A 22,656-nucleotide genomic window follows, 5' to 3' on the forward strand; every position below is an offset into this window, starting at 1 on the left:
TGTTCACACGATAGATAGCCGTAAGCCTTTGGTTTTCTGGAATGTTCCGTTGCATTATTTACGTTTAGAATCGCATCAACTTTATTTTCCTTTTACTTTTGGGTTCCCACATTCGCCATAACCCCCTCTCTATATATTTATTAGTGTTTGTTAATGGCTTGCTATTTACCATATCATCCACGCCCCAATCCACCTCCCTCGCTTTCTATCTGCAACTGCCCTGCAGACTCTGCCACAGATATAACACCTCCCTAGTAGTGGTTCTCTTTCTTCAACTGCGCTGCAGGCTCTCCCCCTATATTCTCTCAATATTCTTTTTCTCTGCGGCACTTTTCCGACCATAACAAGAAAGCCATGGCAATCGTCACCAGCGGAGCGGGCAACCACATGATCGACCCAGTCGTCCAGCGGATGAGTGAAGTTATTAACCATGAGGATAGCCATCACATTCTGCAATTAGTTGACTTGGGCCGTATGGAGATGCTTCGCCAAGATATTGGCTTCTTCCAATATCAACAGAAACCACCCGCAGAGAACGTGAAGATTTGGTTGCAATTGCTGCACAATTGTGTTGCAGAGGCAAAACGCCTACTCCACCGCTCCGGATCACGCCAAAATTGTCTGGACTCTGTTGTGCGCAATCCCAGGAGACTCTCCGAACAAGTAAGAGAATGGAAAGCATTTTTTAATCATCTTGTTCAAGGCTTTGAAAGTGACTTTGAAAGTGTCTTGTTTGAGCACATTGTTTTATCACGCAACGCCATTAACAGCCATGTGGTTGGTCCGATCATCCCACTGCTGAACGATGTTATTAACAAGGAGGATGAGCGTCAGATTCTGCAAGCTGACTTGAGGCGTATGGAGAGCCTTGTACAAGATCTGAGCACGCTCTTCCGATATGAACCCGATATTACCAGCCTCTTCCAACGTCAAGTACAGAAAGCACCTCTGCTCACCTCCTTTCAATTGCTGCAAACTTGTCTTGCAATGGCAAGACGCCTTCTTGATCGCCCGGAACCGCGGCCCAAAAGCTGTCTTGATTGTGTCGTGCACAATCCAAGGAAACTGATCTCCAAAGAAATAAGAGAATGGAACGCATTTTATGATGAGGTGTATCATGGCTTTCAAAGCAACATGTCAATGTTGGTCACTTCTCTGCAGTTTCTTTCAACAAAACCCTTGTAAACATTACTTCAAGGCGTAGCTGCCTCTGGGTTTGTAGGTTCCGGGATTATGGATGCTCAAGCCCAAGTGGAGAGGTGGCTTAGCCAAGGAGACCGGGCTCAAATGATTGGCGTTTATGGCATGCCCGGTGTTGGCAAAACGCCTCTCCTCCAAATGGTCTACAACAAATATAAAAAGGTCAGTACATTTGTCTTCGATGAGAAGATTTGGGTCAGAATTCCAGAGGATTATACTATGTTTGACTTGCAGCGTGCTATTGGAGATGAAATAGATTTAAGCCTCCCAGATAGTTTTGATGAGAGGAAGATGAAGCTGTCTGCATATCTGAAGCAGAAGAGCTTTCTTCTGGTATTGGTTGACTTGTGGAGTCGAGTTGATCTGCAAGAACTGGGCGTGGCATTTGGGGAAGGCAAACACAGTAAAGTCCTATTCTCTACTCGCATGAAGGATGCGATTGGAGAAATGGGCGCAGAAGAGTCCATTGAAATACAACCCCTCTCAAGAGATGAAGCCTGGATGCTGTTTCGCAGAGTGGCTTTCAAAGACGACCAAGTTCCTGTGGATATTCAAGAGCGTGCCCTGAGATTTGCGGAGGAGTGCAAAGGTGTGCCTTTGGCCATAAACATAGTTGCAGCAATGATTGGCCAAACTCCTGTAGATGAATGGGATACTTGCTTCTCTTTGCTGCAGAAAAATGTAGATCCATCTTTTCCGGCCACTCATTCTGGCCTTGATGCACAACTCTATCCATTGTTACGATGGGGTTACGATGCTTTGCCTCATTCAGATGTCAAGAACTGCTTTCTGTATTGTGCGATGTATAAGCAGGATGAAATAATTGACTCGAGGCAATTAGTGGAAATGTGGGTTGGAGAAGGCCTCGTTAAGAGCAAAGAGGGAACACATTTAATGGACATGGCCATTGGCCGCAACTACTTAAAGCTCCTTCTAGATCGGCGCTTCTTCCACATTGTTAAGCAGAGAAATAATGTCTTTAGGAAAGATTGGAAAGGGGAAGTTAATGATGTTTTTCCCAGCATAAGAGTTCATGCTCTTATTCGTGACATGGCAGTGCATATAGCCCAGAAAGAGGAGAATTGTTTAGTCATGGGAAGCCAAAATCTGCGAAATTTCCCAGAGGCTGTCTATGAGAATTGCACAAGGATGTCATTTGCGGATAATTATATTGGGGATCTGCCCACTCACTTGAGATGCCCAAAGCTCGCCAGTCTCATCTTGAAAGGCAATACAGATTTGGAAGAGCTTCCGTCAGAATTTCTACTGAGCCTGACGTCTCTCAGGGTTCTCGATCTGTCGGGCTGCACCAATATAACTTCAGTCCCAACTGTAGTGGGGCAACTAAGACTGCTTCAGTTTCTCTCATTGAGTCACCTCCCCATCCAAGATTTGCCCCAAGAGATTTGCCATCTTTCTAACCTTCAATTTTTGGATCTTTCAGGTACACGTCTAAATTCATTGCCATCTCAGATTGGAGAGCTCAAAAATCTCAAGCATCTTAATTTGACGGGATGTGATTCATTAAAGATGATTCCGCGTGAGATGTCTGAACTTACTTCACTCAGCAGACTCCAGTTAAGTATCTACACAGCCCTAAGTGTGGAAATGGAAGCACCGGCGAGTATTTGGAGTTTGAAGGGTCTGAAAAGCTTGACGGAGTTGGAAGTATGGATAGACACGAGGCAGCAGGATGGAAAAAGGTCAAGAATTAAAGATGGCATAATGGGAACCTGGTCGGAGATGAGGCACTTAAAGTTGTTCAACCATCTTCTTCCAGAGGACATGCAGAACATGAAGAAGCTACAGAGTTTTATGCTATACTGCGACGGACGGTTACTTAGTCTTCTGAATTGCAAGTTTGAACATCTTGAAAGCGTCTACTTGTCTTGCTGCCACGGGATAACGGCGCTGTCTCCATTGGAACAGTTGCCCAATTTAAAGCTTCTGAAGTTGCACTGGTGTCACAATTTGAGGGAGTTGGGCATAGGGAGTCCAAGTGGATATGTAAGCTTACAAAAGCTGGTTCTTAAACATCTAGAGGATTTAGAGAGTCTGGGTGGAGCATCGTGGCAGAGGGGAGTGTGGGATGAAAGAACACTACCTCAACTCCGTGTCTTAAAGATGGTTAGTTGCGAATCTTTGAAAAGATTTCCGAGAGGGATGGAAAAGCTGCCAAATTTATGTGCGCTAATTTATCACCAATACTCTCCATTACGCCCAAGCGCGATGGAGTGGTGGGAAAGCATAATGTGGGAAGATGAAAACCTGAAAGTCAAGCTTCAACAAATTTTTATAGCACGTGGCCCCTAATACCCTTAACATTAATAAATGTTATTTTATTAAATTCTATTTTTTATTTATTTGTTATTTTTGATGATGGTGATGGATGAATATTATTTGTGGAATGCACATTATGGTTAAATGAATGGATGTGATCCTTTCCGTTAACTGTTACTGCAGTGGTGAGAACTCACACTATAAGTTTAAATTTGCACTTCGGAAGTTTCATTATTTTATTTTTAATTTCATAAATTTAATTAATTAATTTTATCTTTTAAAATTTCAGATTTCACGTACTATATAATTGTTGTTCTGCATTATTTAAACATATTATTTATATAGTTTAGATAGAAATTAAGTAATAATATATATATATATATATATATTTTTAAATTTATATTAAAAAAAAAAATTATTTATTAAATGATTAATAAATTTTATGATTCTGTTTTCTATATTTTATTTAAATTATTTTAGAAATTTAATTGAGTAAAATACAATTTTGTATTTTAAATTAATTAATATTAATATTAAGATAATATAATTTAAGTTTTTAAAGTAATTTTCATAAAATTATTTATTAATTTAATATTATATGATTTTTTTTTTTAAGTTTGGAAATGGTGAGGCTATATTATTGTCATATACATCCATCACTGTTTATCTAAAATCCCATAAACTATTAATAGATATTTTAAAAAATACAAGTTAGTAGTTATAATTTATCAACATATTTTAGAATTTTTAATATTAGAAATTTATATACTTCAATTTGAAAATTTATATAGAATGATAATTATTGCACTTTTATCTTTAACATTGATATTAAAATAAATTATTAATATATAAATTTTTATCCTTTTATTTTAGTTTTAGAATATATTTTATTAATATAAACACTAATTCGGTACATAAGATAGTTGAGACTATATTTAAATAATTAATATATAATTTAATGTTATTTTTCTTTAACTAATTCTTAACAACCTTTTCAATATTAATTTTTTCCTTATTTAATTCTAAATATCCTTTTCCTAAGGGCTAGTTTATAACGACTAGTTCTTAACCACTAATTCAAGGCTCAGGTGCTTCTCTGCTATTTCAACCTTTGTTATGTCTTATTTTCTCATCATTTTCCCTGAGAATGAACCACATTAGTTGGTTCGAAACCTCGACCAATTCTACATCATGTGATTAATCCGTAAGAATTCTACATCATGTTAGATCATGTGATTAATCCGTAAGACAAACTTATTATTGATATGGATCACAAAAGTCTAAGATCTAAAATTATTACGCTATTTTTAACACTTAATTTATATTTTTTTAAATCCATTGAATTATGTTTAAAGGTTTTAAATCAAATCTATTTTTTTTCTTAATTTTTAAAATGAGATCATTTATCTAATAAATATAAAATAAAAGCCCATAGAGCATAGGTATTTACTAAGTGGTGCAAAGGTCATCACTTCAACACTCAATGGGAAAAACATCCAACCATCTTAAAGGCTAGTGTCACCCAAGCCAAAATGATTTGGATAGCGCAAGCCATAGAAAAAACTTGCCAATCATCTCAATACTCACATAACCTAGCAAACTCTCTCTCTTAATTACAAATCATTTTTTATATTGATATTGTCTTTAAAAAAATAAACTCTACAAAAATCTGTTTAAAAAAAACTCACACATTGCATTACAAATTTTATTATTATTATTATTTTAAAATTTAAATATAATGTTAATAATTTTTAATTCAAATTAAACATTTAATTTAAAATATAAAGTTATAAATAAATATAAAATATTATACTTAATTTATAACATTTCTTTCACATTTTTTTACATCAATTTGTTTATTTATTTATGTTTATTTTTTCATTTAGATAAACACTTTTAAACTATTATATTAATGTATTTTATTATAAACTTATCATTTATTTGTTCCACATGTTTGTTAAATCAATGGGGAGTTTATTTTTCTTTGAACATGTAACACCCCAGTTACTATAAATATTTGTTTATTTATTGTCATTTACTTTTATTGCATGAGACTCGATAACTTGTGGGCTTAGAGGGAAGCCTAATGAAACTTTAATTGTTTAAAAGTTTGTTTTATTATTTGTTAAAAAAAATGAGGAATCTTAATGAACATTGATGGAAAATGCGCTTTGTTAGGGTTTTGGCCTGCGGCTTCTAAAAATTCCCTGCAGTGTCAATCTCTCAAACCCTAGACATTTTTCCTCAAATCAACGAATTCTGACAGGTCAGATGAGCGATCTAGCAAGGAGGGGAGAGATTCCCTCCTACCTAAATGTTCACAACTTTATTAAGTAGGTTGTCATCAAGGACAACACATTAGTCATAATGCCAACAACTTCATCCCACGAGTGCAATGGTAGGCTTTAGTCATGCAACATCGCCCTTACAAGATCTCATTATTACCAAGCTAACCGGGCCCCTTGGCAACCAATATTTCTAACACTATAGAATATTTAATGCCCCTAAGAGTACGATTATGTTTTGGCCACCTGGATATGGGACCCATCACGTCTCCAATAATGTTAATCTCTCACATTTCACTGGGATGTCTGATGTCCGTTTTCCGTTTTCGTCATGGTATACAATGATTATACACATATGTTGCCATGCACGATGATGCTAATTCACACCATAGCATGCCATGTTTTCAATTTAAGCGCGGGACAACGAAATTTTGAAATATAGCACCCTCCTCGATCAATCTTCACCTCTCAAACCATATTCCAAAGCTTTCAGAGACATCCAAGCCATCGCTCTATGCTTTAAGGCCCGAGTGAAAGCTAAGATTCCTACCATCATTATAAATCTGATACTTGTGAAATTCATTTCAAACAACAGTTAGATCTACGCACTCGCAAAGCTGTGTATTAGCGTTTGGCATGGTCGAGTTTCTAATATACCTTATGGGGGATTTCTGTCTTTGTTCTTTAATACCTATCTGGTTCCCTATTCTGTTATACTTCATTGCAATTGTGATTCCAATTCCAATGACGGACATCAACGTGGAGGGTGGCGAGGTGGAAACCTTTGTTTTCAAGGCAGAAATTAATCAGCTGCTCAACCTTATCATCACCACTTTCTACAACAATAGGGAGATTTTCCTAAAGAGACTGAAGAGGAAGGGTTATGAAGTCATGTTCAAGGTGGATTCCATCAATGAGTATGTTGTAGGGAAGCTCAAGGAATACGACAGGAAGAATCTTGTTTCTACTTTAAAATAAGGGCAAAAGATAGAGGAGACAGAGGAGGGGAAGAAAAAGAAGGAAGAAAAGAAATTTGCATTTGAAAGCCTATGCAAAGTGATGAAGGAGGTATTGGGCAACAAGTTGGAGAAGGTAGTGGTCTTGGATCGTATTGTGGACTCTCCATGTTGTCTGGTGACGGGCGAGTATGGATGGACGGCAAACATGGAGAGAATAATGAAGGCCCAGGCCCTCCGCGACAGCTCCATGTCGTCCTACATGTCCAGCAAGAAAACGATGGAGATCAACCCAGAGAACGCCATCATGGAAGATCTGAGGAAGAGAACCGAAATGACAAGCACGATAAACCAGGTAAGGATCTAATGATGCTCTTGTATTAAACTGCTTTTCTTACCTCAGGTTCTACTCTACTTACCTCGAGTTTCAACCCTGGAGGAGCCAAACACATTCGCTACCAGAATTCACAGGATGCTCAAGCTTTGTGTAAGTTTCAAGGACGACACTTCCACCGAGGTGGATGCAGACATGCTGCAGCTGGAAGAGGACCCCTCTCTTCATGAGGAGAGAAAGATGGAGGAGGTCAACGGAGACTCCCTCAACTCTTATAAGAAAGAAATCAAGTATTTACATTTATGTTTTTTAATGAAAATTTGCAATGGGTTCTTTACAGACTTTGTCTTTTCAACATCGAGGATAGATCGGTGGATGTGAAACAACCATGAGCATATGATCCTTATCCTTCTCCATCATGGGCTACCATACATGCCAGATAGAGAACTCATTCGAAAACAAAAATGAAAGAGAAAAGAGAGCAAACAGGAAACCTGTTAGCCCCTCCTACCATGACCCCACCATATATGATAAGATAACACCATAAAAATTGAATGGAAACTTATCTGCCCTTTGAAAGTCAATAATAGTCAAGGAAAGGACCTAGATAGAGAAAATTCCCATAGAGCTGAGACCACAAATGTCTTTAGGAGAACGGTTGAAAATCCACTAGAAGAACCCTGAATCAACCACTTATGAGGCCCTGCATGCATGGAAGATCAAGCTGCCCAGGTCATAAAGTGCCGTGAGCACCAAGAGTGGGAAGGAGCCTGGTGGTGGTGCAGTTTGCATCACGGCTAAATGAAAAAACCATAGCTCTCTCTATCTTCCACGGACACTGAAAAAAATCATTATAAACTGTTGAGAATGCAACAAGATGATGGAGCTTAGTGGAAAGAAGTCGCCTTCACTAAGTGGGCCCCCAGGCTATTTTTGGAGCAAAGTCTATTTTTAGACATATGGATCATGGTCTATGAGTTGCAGGATGCTATTTGTGGATGATTGGTCATTTTGGTAAAAATAGATGGACTTCTATTTTTAGACATATGGGCGGTTTCTATTTTTAGACTACCAGGCTAAAAATAGAACAGTCGAATATTATTAGCTCATAATAATATTTGGACTATAAACATTATCTTATCATCTTGGAGCACTTCAGTTTGAGCTACAGATGTGGCACATGCAGCTGTCAAAAGGAAATATGCTTTTCTTATGGGTCAGTTGAGCTATTGCATGATGGACTTCAGTTAGAACTCATGTGGTTGAGTTTGGTGGAGTTGATTGAGGAGTTGATGGAGTTGTGTTCGGTTTGACTTGGTTAAACTAGTTGTATTCTGCAGAATACACTAGTGATGAGTGATGTGAATTAATTATTAATTAATTTACTAATTATTAACTCATAAAGCAACTAAAGAATACATCAGTTAACTCAGTGCATGGACAGTTCAGTGGAGACAGGTGTTAGAGGTTGAGATTGCTATCAGTTGTGACTATAGTTGTGCATGAGATATTGCACAATCAATGGATTGAGTAATGCCAATGAGGATTGTGTGGTTTAGCCAAGGAAATGTGAGTTTGCTTCAGCCATTCATCATTATTCTCATGCAGGATTGCGCAGTGGAGGCAGGCAAAGCAGTGGAGGAGATTTGAACCTGTGATTGATTCAGATCTGAGCTAGTTTTGTGTGTAGCAGGTGGAGATAGTATTGAGTACTTGTGAGGAGTATTGTACTATATATTGTTACATGTTCTCAATCATTATAATATACAGATAGTGTGGGGTTTTCAGCTGTATGCTTTCCCCGGGTTACATACTGTGTTAATGTGTGCATGCGATTGATGTTTCATTGTTTTTAATTCCACAAAATTGATGATCAACATAGAGGAGGTTATGTATTATGCACGTATTCTACAATAGTGTATAATCGGGATAATCTCTATGAATAAGTGTCATATTATTCAAAATTTATACATGGTATCGGAGCAGTCGCTCATCAGATCTATTATTCAGAAAGTGTTTACATTTTATTTCTTCAGGCAGAGTCTGTAATCGGGCCAGGTAGCCTCTGGATTCATCCTTCCTTTGGAAGGTGAGATATCTGGTAAAAGCCCATACAGTCAATCTCTGTACAAGAAATACTTTGTTCTCACGAATTTTAGATCAGAAGCGGTTGAGTTTTGAGCTGGTGGAATTCGAATTTGCAGCAGTGTGTTCTTGGTGTCAAAGTTGAAATGTCTTTCAACGGATTGCGATTGGAGTATGCTCTTGAGGGCAGCTCAAATTATATTGCATGGAAACACAGGATGGAGGCGGTGTTAGATGACAATGGGCTGAGGGAGTTCATAGAGGCTGAGGTCCCAAAGCCTACTAATGCTGCTCACGTTGAGGTTTGGAAAAAGAAGACAGCAAAGTGTCGAAGGATTCTGTTGGAGGGCGTGAAGGATCATATTATGTCCAGCCTGCATGGAAAGGCTTCTCCATACTTGATGTGGAAAGCGTTGACAGATCTATTCCAAAGCAAGAGCAACCAGAGGAAGTTGGCACTCAAGGATAAACTCAGAAACATTAAGTGTGAGAAAGGAGACAGTATGCCCAAGTATCTCACGAAGTTCACTCAATGTCGGGATGAGCTGGGAAGTGTGGGGGTGACTGTCGATGATGAGGACTTGGTGAGCTTGGCTCTCCTTGGTCTTCCGAAGAGTTGGCATTCCTATCAGGACTCTGTCAATGGTCAGGAGAAATTGCCAAGATGGGAGAGACTTTGGTCAGATCTTGTGCAGGAGGAGATCAGGTGGAATACCAGGGACGGATCTTCATCAAAGGCACCTGATGAAGAAAATTGCGCTTTGGCTGCCAAAGAAAAGAAGGGGAAGAACAAGAAAGCTTCTCATTCTGGTGTGAAAGGCAAGAAGCAGGACATGTCCAAGGTGAAGTGCTTTCACTGTCACCAGCACGGACATTATGTCACAAATTGTCCGCAGAAGAAGAAAAATAAGCAAGTTGCTGCGTCTGCAGCAGGAGAGGCCTTAGCCTCGCAGTTTGAGCTTGATTTTTCATTGATCGCATGCTTGGTATCAAGTGTGATGGGATCGGTATGGTTCTTGGACAATGGTGCATCTTTTCACATGACAGGAGATCGAGATTTGTTTTCTGATCTGGAGGAGAAAGATCTTGGAGTGCACATCGAGATGGGCGATGATGGTAGATACAGTGCAATCGGTATCGGTACCATTTCCTTTGAGAGGGAGTCTGGTAAACCCTTCGTATTGAAGGAAGTGATGCATGTTCCAGGATTGAAGAAGAATCTTATCTCTGTGGCGATGTTAGAAGACAAGGGATATGATGTTGTTTTCAGCGAGGGAAAGGCTTTCCTGCGTAGTAAGACAACTGGAGAAACCCGGAAGATAGGGGTTCGAGTCAGGAACCTTTATCAGTTGCATGTAGATCGCTGTGCAGCAATGGCATGCAAGGCAGAAGGATTGGTGAGCTGGGATGATGGCGAGCTTTAGCACAGGAGATTGGGTCACCTTCACCATGGAGCCTTAAAGATACTGCAGCAGATTACTACAGGGCTTCCTAAAGGCACTCTTGTGCAGTCAGATCAGTGCAAGGGGTGTACTTTGGGAAAATTTGTGAAAGCCACCTTTCACGAGAAGGATAGTCGCGCCACGACGATCCTTGAGAGAATTCACACAGACGTGGGTGGACCTTTCTCAGTAGATTCAATAGCAAAGCACAAGTATTATGTGATCTTTGTTGATGATTTCTCTCGAAAGTGTTGGATGTTCTTCATGCAAAAGAAGAGCGAGACATACTCAAAGTTTTGTGAGTTCAAAGCACTGGCCGAGAAGGAGTCAGGGAAGAAGGTGAAGGCTCTTAGGAGCGACAATGGTGGTGAATTCATCTTTGGCGAGTTCAAGGATTTCTGCAACGCAGAAGGGATTCAAAGAGAGCTCATAGCTCCCCATAACCCATAGCAGAACGAGGTTGCTGAGCGGAAGAACAGAACGATCGTGGGTGCTGCACGGGCGATGTTGCATGATCAGGGCCTACCCCTTCACTTGTGGGCGGAAGCATGTAATACTGCAGTATATGTGCAGAACCGTTGTCCTCACAGGATACTTGGCATGAGTACACCCGAGGAGGCTTATTCTGGTAAGAGGCCTGATATTTCTCATTTGAGGACTTTTAGTTCTAATGTTTACATGCATGTGACGAAGGATGCTAAGAAGAAGCTGGAGCCAACCGCAGAGGTTGGGATATTTGTGGGGTACACTGATATGCCCCACAACTATCGTGTGTATTTGCTAGACAATCGCAAGACTGTTGTGCGACGGGATATAAAATTTCAGGAGGAGAAAGCCATGAAGTGTTCGCTTGAGAGGGAGCCACACTTGCATGCAGATGAGGAGCTATTAGTTCCTAAGGATGAGCTTCAGGACGTGGATCAACCACAGGACAAAGTTCACGGAGTGGAAGAGACCACTCATGCAGCGCCAACCATCAAAGGGTGAAAGCGCTTGAAAGAAGCTGAGCGACTGGCTCAAGATGCAGAGAAGGTTGTAGGACCACCTACAGCTCAATGTAAACAAAGACAGTCACCTGATCGGTACACTGGATACATGGCTCTTGTGAGAAAATGTGTTGTGACTGAGCCATCCTCTTTCGAGGAAGCTGTGGAGGATCCCGCATGGGTAGATGCCATGGTGGAAGAGTATGATTTGATTGTCAGAAACAGTGCATGGGAGATTGTCCCAAGACTGGAAGGGAAATCAGTGGTGGGTTCGAGATGGATCTACAAAGTGAAGCAAGTAGCTGACGGGAGTGTGGAGAAGTACAAGGCAAGATTTGTTGCCCGAGGCTTTTCACATATAGAGGGGATCGATTGTGAGGAGATCTTTGCACCTATCGCAAGGTATTCTTCCATACATACGATTCTTTCTCTCTCAGCGCAGATGGGGTGGCACATTCATCAGATGGATGTGAAGACTGCGTTCCTCAATGGAGTCATTGAGGAGGAAGTGTACATAGAGTAGCTCAAAGGTTTCGAGATCTTCATCAGCGAGTCGCATGTGTGCAGGCTCAAGAGAGCATTGTATGGGTTGAAACAAGCATCACGTGCTTGGCACACACGGATAGACAATTATTTCACCGGACTTGGATTCTCCAAGAGTGAGGCGGATCCTAACCTATACCAGATTGTGGTGGAGGGTAAGTTTCTTATCATTGTACTTTATGTAGATGATTTGATTCTGACAGGTGATGAGCTGTTGATACTTTCATGCAAGGATGATCTTGCTAAGGAGTTTGAGATGAAGGACTTGGGCCTCCTTCATTATTTCTTGGGATTGGAAATTTGGCAGCGCAGTGATGGACTATTTGTTTCTCAAGGTAAGTATGCTCGGGAGATACTAGAGAAGTTCAACATGCATGGCTGCAAGCCTGTTGATACTCCTCTTCCTGGAGGTTGGAGGAAGGAGGATGCTACTTCAGCAGAAGTAGTGGATGCCACTATTTATCGACAATTGGTGGGGTCGCTTATGTATCTAGTCAATACACGACCCGATATATGCTATGCTGTTAACCAGCTTTCACAAGCTATGGTTAAGCCAACCAAGCTCTTCTGGAAGGCAAGCAAGCATGTATTGCGTTATCTCATAGGCACATCGAGATATGGATTGTAGTACAGACAGGAGGATGAGGTGAAGCTATGTGGCTTCACGGATGTAGATTGGGCAGGGAGTCCAACAGACAGAAAGAGCACATCTGGAGGGATCTTCAGTATCGGGTCGACAGCAGTTTCTTGGTACAGCAGGAAGCAGAGATCCGTGGCACTCAGTTCAACAGAGGCCGAGTATATGGCAGCAAGTTTGGCTGCATGCGAGGCTATATGGATGAGGAAGATCCTGGTCGGGTTGTTCAGTTCATACTTGGAGCCTACTGTGATTTATTGTGATAACCAGAGTTGCATTAAACTCTCGGCTAATCCAGTATTTCATGATAGATCTAAGCACATTGACATCAGGTACCATCATATCAGAGATTGTGTGCAGCGGAGAATCATGTTACTTTCATACATTCCAACGGAGGATTAGGATGTTGATATCTTGACGAAGGCGCTCACCAGGAGCAAATTCGAATACCACCGAGGCAGGATAGGGGTTGCTGATAATCCATATCTTGTTGAGAGAGAGTGTTGAGAATGCAACAAGATGATGGAGCTTAGTGGAAAGAAGTTGCCTTCACTAAGTGGGCCCGTAGGCTATTTTTGGCGCAAAGTCTATTTTTAGACATATGGATCATGGTCTATGAGTTGCAGGATGTTATTTGTGGATGATTGGTCATGTTGGTAAAAATAGATGGACTTCTATTTTTAGACATATGGGCGGTTTCTATTTTTAGACTACCAGGCTAAAAATAGAACAGTCGAGTATTATTAGCTCATAATAATATTTGGACTATAAACATTATCTTATCCTCTTGGAGCACTTCAGTTTGAGCTACAGATGTGGCACATGCAGTTGTCAGAAGAAAATATGCTTTTCTTATGGGTCAGTTGAGCTATTGCATGATGGACTTCAGTTAGAACTCATGTGGTTGAGTTTGGTGGAGTTGATTGAGGAGTTGATGGAGTTGTGTTCAATTTGACTTGGTTAAACTAGCTGTATTCTGCAGAATACACTAGTGATGAGTGATGTGAATTAATTGTTAATTAATTCACTAATTATTAACTCATAAAGCAACTAAAGAATACATCAGTTAACTCAGTGCATGGACATTTCAGTGGAGACAAGTGTTAGAGGTTGAGATTGCTATCAGTTGTGACTATAGTTGTGCATGAGATCTTGCACAATCAATGGATTGAGTAATGCCAATGAGGATTGCATGGTTCAGCCAAGGAAATACGAGTTTGCTTCAACCATTCATCATTATTCTCATGCAGGATTGCGCAGTGGAGACAGGCAAAGCAGTGGAGGAGATTTGAACCTGTGATTGATTCAGATCTGAGTTAGTTTTGTGTGTAGCAGGTGGAGATAGTACTGAGTACTTGTGAGGAGTATTGTACTATGTATTGTTACATGTTCTCAATCATTATAATATACAGATAGTGTGGGGTTTTCAGCTGTATGCTTTCCCCGGGTTACATACTGTGTTAATGTGTGCATGCGATTGATGTTTCATTGTTTTTAATTCCGCAAAATTGATAATCAACATAGAGGAGGTTATGTATTATGCATGTATTCCGCAATAGTGTATAATCGGGATAATCTCTGTGAATAAGTGTCATATTATTCAAAATTTCTACATAAACATTTAAAATAGTTGTCACTTTTATTATAACATATATTTAGTTGGAAAATGTTCTCAATGTCAAGTTAATTTTATATTAATAACATTAAAAAAAAACACATATATTTTGTAAAATTTATAAAATTTTATTTATAATGCATAAAAAAAAATATACATTTACCTTTTAATAAAAATTATAAGGATTTTTATTTTTATTTTTCTATATAAAATATTTAGTATATTATATCTAGACCAACTCTATCATACTTTTATTTTATATACTATATTTTCACATATCTTTAAATTTATCTCATTTAAAATTTATTATATAAAAATATTAAATATTTAATTTATAATTCTAATAGAATTTATATTTATATTTTTTAAATGTAAAATATTGTTTTACATACTCTTTTTGTACTCTCTCTTCAGTTTTTCATAAAGATAAACTAATTTTGTGTGGGGTGGTGGTGATGAACCTCCACTACAACCTATATGGCTTATCGCACCCTAAGAAGGTAAGAACTTGATTTGAATTCTTTAAAATTTTAGTTGTATCTTCAAAAAGAAGTGAGATAAGTGTTCCCAAATCACCATAGCTTCACTCTAAATGTCAAGTTGGTACAGCGATTTTTTTTTGAAAATTAGATCAAATGTGAGTATAAGATGGGAAATTTGAGAGAAAGTGCTTTTCATCTTCAACCCTCTTTGGATAACACAAGTGAAAAACTCTTTCATCCCATGGCATTTTGGGAATTGACTGATGCCAAGTTTAGCTATAACACTCATAAAAAATTGTTCTTATCTTGAAAATCTTCATTTTTTTATTAACACTAGTCAATACATAAAGGTAATTTTGGTTTATGAGATTGGGATCAATTACCTGCTTATCATATCTATGTTTCATTTTTTCCTCTAGCTCTTTATTTCCCTACAATATATCCTTAATTTTGGAAGTGATAATATTTTTAATATTATCCCAATTCTGCAAGATGATGTCGTTCTTTCTTCCTTAATAATCAAGCCAAGATAGGGCATCAATATGTCATCCTCGCTTGAGCTGATGGTGGGAGTTTTGGTAAAGTTAAAAGCAAGTTTAGGAAACCTCTTGCCATCCATATTTTATAACATATTCTTATACATAAGATGCCTAGTCATAGCCATGCTTTATGTGGGGAAAATATTTCTTATTCAAAAGTTTATGTTGTAAGGGCCTTTGTTTCATTTCAAAAGAAAGAAAGAAAAAGGTTCAGGGCATCGACCCACACAAACCTACACAAACCTTAGGCCATGTATTGTGTCTATGGTAATTAAACAAAGCCTAGTCACTATATAATGAAATTAATTACATTATGAGTATGTTAACCTTTGACACAGCACAAAGGAGATATGAATGTTCAAATGTTATGACTTTTATATTTTATAAATCGGGCAGTTTTTCAAACTATACCTCACATGCGATATTATTAAGCACATTCAAATAGTCGCATTTAAAATATGGTGATAAATCTTATTTAACCAATAGGCAAAAAGTTTCCATGATTGAATTTTTGATATCGTTCTGAAGCACAATCTATTTTATTCAAAGGTGATTAATTACCAACAAATCAACTGGCGTGAAATGACATATGAAATGTAGAATTTTATCGCAGTCATTTAAAGCATCTTAATGAGATATTTGATAAACTTCTAGTTTGGTTTGAATATGTGTATTAAACCATCGCTACATATGCTATTGACACAATCTTGAGACATTAACATACACTACAGTTTGTTTGATTCCAAGCACACAGAAATATTGAGATGAAAATTAGTCTCCCTCACTTGCCACCATTGTGTATTCGATGGTATAATGGTTTAGTTATTGGCAGCTAAGTTAGTAAAGATGCATGACATGCCTTTGAAATTTGGGTCGGGCTTTGGGGAGTTGCTTGAACCTAGGGAGTAACTGGTTTCATCTTCATTTTTATAACAAGAACAGACTTGAAAGAGTAAGAGCACCTGTGAAAACTCCTAGTTAGACACACCAACTCTTTCCAACCAAATTTTATCACCATACAAGCATTGGGAGTAAGGTATGTTCCAAGCACTTCATACTTGTACATAACAAGTTAAGTGCATCTAATTTTAATTTATTTTTCTTACAATAGGTTAAGTTTATTCTCAATTATTCCCCTAGTTATAGTTTCCCTATGTTTTTCTATTAGATCTTTGCATGTATAATAAAACATGCATTTCTGAGAAGTTTGGCTAGTTCAGAGAACCACTACTCCCTTGAAGTAGAATTTCCTATTATGCCCATTTATATGGTTTAAACTTTTGACAATGATTATCCAAAAGTTTCCAGTGTTGTTATTCAAGGATTCAATGCGATGTTGGTAAGAGGATTGCTCCTTTCCTACCCATGAGCACTACATTTATGGGTAATGTTTCCTCTTCCCTTAACTAAATGGTGATGCCAGTTTTTCTTTGTATACATATGCTCCCAGATCTTTTCACCAACATAATGGTTTGTAATATTATTTTGGGTTCATGGTATTATCATGTGTCACAGTGCACGTCCTGCCACACTTAATAGGGAATATTGGCTAGCACCTATGAAATACCAGAGAATGGTCTTATTGAATCCCTTTCGGAGACTAAGTTCACGGTCTATCCCTTGGGGGTTTCTAGGGCATGAAATGTTCCGTTTATCATAATGAGAAGAAGAAATGAGTACTTTTCCTTGGGTTTCTTCCTCAACCAGGCTCTTGCTCCGATTCTGGATGCTCTATTCCCTAAAAGAAACCCTTTCCACATTTTGTCTAAGTATCTCTTTCTCCAAATGACCTAGTATGGAAACACGTCTACCATTATCTAGACAGTACCCTTTCCCCTTCCACCAAAAGGATCGAGGTTAAGATACCAGAGTTAATTAAGGAAAACTACACCGATGCCTTTGGCCCAACATTTTTCTCTCTCCTCCCTTTGTTACAAATTTGAACTTAATTAAGCCCTCAAACAATCATCCACGCCTACCAGGCTTCACCAAATTAGGCTTGTGTCCCACCTGGACATATGTTTATCCTCTCAGCCTACTATTTAGCAAGATAAGTCTTGTGGCCTACTTGAGAAAGGCTCCTGTAAGTGTGACCCACCTAGGAGAGAGATTTCTGACCATGAAAAACACACCCACACACTTCATCTCTTCCTTATGCATGCGATCAACCTCAGACATAACTCAGAACTACAATAGAAGATAAATAAGCCCAAAACAATCCACAACTAAGCCCAGACTTTCCCCTAAGAGGCTCAGCCTTCTGCCTAAGGGACTCGGCCCATCAAATAGCCTTTCCATGACATCAACCTAGCCCTTCCTCCTTCGTTGGTGATACCTTACTTCTACGACTATCTCAGAGAGAAGAAAATGTGTGAGATGATCAAATGATGTTGGAGGACACTTCATTTTATTTTTATAGGATATGAAGAGAGGTTTCACTTGTAAAATTAACCCCAAGCCGACCTTGATAAATTACACATGTGTGGGCTTAATTTCAAAAATATGTTTTTCCTTATCCAAATATAGTGACCTTTAGGTCGATTTTGGCCCTCTTGAAAAGTCATTTCCACAATTATCTTCTTCAAAAGAGTTTCCCAAAGTGGAATTTGGCCCTAGTTGCCAATTTTAACACTCCCTCTAAACTAGGGATAATTCCACCTGCTAATCCATCGTTTCATCATGAAACATTTTTGCATCTCGCCTCAACTCTTCTAAACATTGATATAGATAATGAAGAAGAATCGATCAAGAGTGAGTCACAAGACGTTTCCACTCTCCACTGGAAAAAGTCAGTTGACATATAGGGGTAGAACCCCAATCAGACTTGATCCCAAGTAATCAATTTGGTTTAACATCATGCATCCTAGACATAAGAAGTACAACAGTACATGATGTGTCCATCTGTATCGCTATTTTCCCTATCCTCTTTTCCCAACTCATTGGTCAGATGAGAGGTATGTCCCATGAGTCATGGACTACCTGGGTAGGATGTATGCTAGGGCATCTAGAAGAGAAGGTGAACCACCCATATTTCCCATATGTCATAGGAGAATGTGAACCACTCATACTATGCATATCTCATCAACCATAGGGGAAGGTGAACCACTCACCCTACACACATGTCAACCACCATAGGGGAAGGTGAACCACTCACCCTATGCATGTGTCTTTTTCCCAAAACACAACCATCATAGGGAAAGGATAAACCACATCCTATGTGCATGTGAACCATCGATAATAGGGAAAGGATGAACCACGTCCTACATGCATTCCAACCAGTAATCGTAGGAAGTATCCTACACATGGGGAAAGGATGAACCACATCCCACCAACATGTCAACCATTGATCATAGGGAATGAGCATCCTACATGTGGGGAAATGATGAACCACGTCCCATCGACATGTCTATATGTGACAATAGACAAATGCCTATATGAATCTCTCACTGGGGTAAACATGTATAGGGAAAGTACAAACCACATCCTGTACATAGTGAACCCATAAGGAAAGAATAGTATCCACATCCTATGGTCGCATATAGTTCCAAAAAGTACCCCAGACCCAGAGGAACTCTTAGAGCTCAATGTTCAACCAATATCCTCATAGTAGAATCTTTCTGCGGCTCTCAGCCACTCTTTAAAGGAAGATAAACTTACTAAGAGGCTTTGTGAGGATGAAGGTAACCTGCACATCCATCTTGAAATGATGGATCCTAATTGCTCCCAGTTGTACCATATCCCAAATTAAGTGGCACTTGATGAAAAAATGCTTAGAATGGTCATGGAACATGGGATTCTTAAAAAGGAACAAATCCCACTCTGCAATATACAATGAAGGTGTGCTCACATTAGTAGAATTTTGAGGTCTAAAATGGGCCTCCTAAGGATATTATAAAATAATAGTGGAAATAATATAATAAGATTAGATTACATCATCAAAAAACATGATTGCAATCATGTTTTTCATGTATTTATCATTTTTTATGTAGTAGGGTCCATCGAAAGTATGAAACATGGGTACTCTGTGGATGAGGAATTAAATTTTGCATGCAACGAGTACTTCCGCTCGAAATTTGAGTAAAACCTTAGAGAGATAAGTTGAAAATACGAGTTGAAAAAGTAGTTTTATTATTTTATTATTTTTTAATAATTTTACTTTTTTACTCCAAAAATGGTGAATCAACCCCAATGGTTGACGTCATCATCTTTAATCCTATTGGTTCTTCTAAAGTTTATTTTGTACATTTGTCTTAGGAGGCCCATTTTAGACCTCAAAATTCCCCTAATGAATGTCTCAGTGAAGAGCTTCCTTAAATGGCTTCATAGTAAGCCATGCTTACTTCTTTATACATTCAACCTCAATGGAGCTCCCAGATTTCAATCTTTGATTCATCCATGAAATAAAGGTGGATTATAACACCTATATGTGCTCTTTCCATTCACCATTCTTCCAATCCTACAATTTCTAGTAGAGTACCTTAGACCACCCACAAGTTGTCTATATCTAGATGAACAACTTATCCATTTTATTAGACCATTAAGCTAAATAAGAAATCAACTCCCTCTTACATTGATGAGTGAGAGAATCATCATATGTGGACAAACATAATTTAACTTAATCATAGCTCTTTGTGAATATTGGGAAAGAAACCTTTCCATCGAGCTATCTGCAACTTACTATTAATCCTTTGGTCCAAGAGGCAAAGTCATCCAATCCTTTTCATGCAGCTTTTCAAACACCAAAGATATATCATATCATCATTAGAGTCATTAGATCATAATCAACTATTTTGACTTACCTAATGACCTTTGACATGGACATCCTTTTTCTAATAATCATTGGGCATGCAGAGGAGCTGACGAATATCTTTTCTTAGAATTTTGAATGACTTCAACTCCCTTTGAATCCTCTTGAGGAAATTTTGATGAATGGTCTTATTAGATCCCAAATATAGGACACACAATTAGACGATTCAACCAATACATTCCCAAGGTGATTCCCAGAATCGCATATTTAGACAAACTCTATCATACTTTTATTTTATATACTATATTTTTACATATATTTAAATTTATTAAAATAAATTATCTCATTTAAAATTTATTATATAAAATATAAAATATTTAATTTATAATTTTAATAGAACTTTTATTTATATTTTTAAAATGTAAAATATTATTTTACATACTCTTTTCGTACTCTCTTAAGCTTTTCATAAAGATAAAATAAGTTTGTGTGGGGTGGTGGTGGTGAACCTCCACTACGACCTATATGGCTTATCGGACCCTAAGAAGGTAAGAAATTAATTATAATTCTTTAAAATTTTAGTTGTATCTTCAAAAAGAAGCAAGATAAGTGTTCCCAAATCACCATAGCCTCACTCACTTAAAATGTCAAGTTGGTATTGTGAAAAATATTTTGAAAATTAGATCAAATGTGAGTGCTTTTCATCTTCAACCCTCCTTGGATAACATAAGTGACAAACTCTTTCATCCCATAGCATTTTTGGAATTAACCGATGCCAAGTTTAGCTATGACACTCATCAAAATTAGTCCTTATCTAGAAAATCTTCATTTTTTTATTAACACTAGTCAATGCAGAAAGGTAATTTTGGTTTATGAGATTGGGGTTGGTTACCTCCTTACCATATTTATGTTTCATTTTTTCCTCTAGCCCTTTATTTCCCTACAATATCTCCTTAAATTTGGAAGTAATAATATTTCTAATATTATCCCAATTCTGCAAGATGATGTCATCCTTTATTCCTTAATAATCAAGCCAAGATAGGGCATCAATATGCCATCCTCGCTTGAGTTGATTGTGGGAGTTTTGACTAGAGTTAGAATAAAGTTTAGGAAACCTCTTGGAATCCATATTGTATAACATATTCTTATACATAATATGCATAGTAATAACCATGATGTATGTGGGGAACAAATTTCTTCAATTAGGAGGATAAGGTAGGGAGTATTTCCTTTAATATTTAAGTCGTAGGTTATAAAATTCTTTTGGATATATTCAATATTCCTCCACAACTCTCTAGATATACGATAAAACCAAACATCACGTCCATATAAAACAGTAAGAGTGACACGGATCTTAGATAGGAGATTCTTCTTATTGAAAATCCAAAGATATGGTGACTTACAATTGTTTTCAACCCCACAGTAATATTTACAACCTCCATTTAGCTTTTTTTTAATGCTATAATTCCAATTTAGCTTATTATGGATGTTTATTTCTAGATATTTGTAAGAAGGAACTTCCTCCAAGGAGGAGTTGTAATAAACAAAAGTATCATAGATTAGATTTTAGGATTTAGTTATTATGGCTTTAGTTTTGTCGATATTAACTGTCATACCCATCTTGGAGCATAAATATTCGAGGATTATGAGTTTCTCATAAATATTGTAACGGATCCTTTCTAAAAGAAAAATATCGTCATCATAAGGGAGAAGAGTTATGACCATAATAGTGAGTGTGGGGCAACACAACTTGAATCTTCCAAACACTCTTCTAGGTTATCAATGTATATGCCAAAAGTGGTAGTTGAAAAGGGACACCCTTCCTTGGCTCCGATATTGCATTGAAATTCCTTAGACCAACCCTCAACGGTCCTAATCTTGGAAATAACATTTGTGTATATCCTTTTCACACAAACCCTCAACTTCAGAGGAACCATTATCTCTTCTAGCTTCTTCCGTAGCTTTGTTCTAGGAATAATGTCAAAAGCTTTTCGAAAGTTAAAAAAACTATAGAAGAGATCAATTTTATTACATTCCTCTATAGTTATCCAAAGAGTAACAAGATGGTCCATGGTTGAGTTTTATCTCCTAACCCAACTTTTCCTTTATCTCTTCTACTATAACTTTCAAGAGAAAGACTAACCTTCTTTTCCAAAACATGGCCATACAAATTGGCTAAAATGTGGTTAATCATAATGATCCTATAATTTGAGGGAATTATTTTACCCCCACTCTTGAATATAGGCATAATAAGGTTCCATGTCCAAGGCTTTGAGAAGCATTGCTTCACTCTGAAGTTAAAGAGTTTATGTATGTGCATAATGAGGATAGGTTCTACCATTTTAAAGGTTTTAGCTTGGTATCCATCAATGTCCTTAGATTTCATATTCATGAGCTAATTAATCCCAAACTCATTTCTTCTAATGAAAAGATAACATCCTCCATAGGGGTATTCGAAATTGTATCCATAGCATTAGGGGATTCATAGAGGTTTTTAAGGTAAATATTCCATTTCTTCAAGGAAA

General features: G+C 37.9%; 1 protein-coding gene and 1 pseudogene across 1 annotated transcript; both read left to right on the plus strand.

Moving 5' to 3' along the window:
- The first annotated feature begins 1,233 nt into the window (after positions 1 to 1,233).
- Positions 1,234 to 3,513, plus strand: LOC149222668 (putative disease resistance protein At4g10780). The gene has a single exon (XM_089387647.1). It carries the CDS (start codon positions 1,234 to 1,236, stop codon positions 3,511 to 3,513), a length of 2,280 nt encoding a protein of 759 aa, XP_089243773.1.
- Positions 3,514 to 6,626: 3,113 nt separating this feature from the next.
- On the plus strand, positions 6,627 to 7,436 carry LOC149222669 (heat shock protein 90-1 pseudogene; annotated as a pseudogene).
- The last annotated feature ends 15,220 nt before the right edge of the window (positions 7,437 to 22,656 follow it).

This window comes from Pinus tabuliformis, chromosome Q, assembly GCF_031772625.1.
Source record: "Pinus tabuliformis cultivar Carrire ecotype Pingquan chromosome Q, CPIR1, whole genome shotgun sequence".
NCBI classification, from domain to species: domain Eukaryota; kingdom Viridiplantae; phylum Streptophyta; class Pinopsida; order Pinales; family Pinaceae; genus Pinus; species Pinus tabuliformis.

What these genes read in the sequence shown, in the direction of transcription:
- LOC149222668 (XM_089387647.1), top strand. Translation starts at nt 1,234, where the DNA reads ATGGATGCTCAAGCCCAAGTGGAGAGGTGGCTTAGCCAAGGAGACCGG.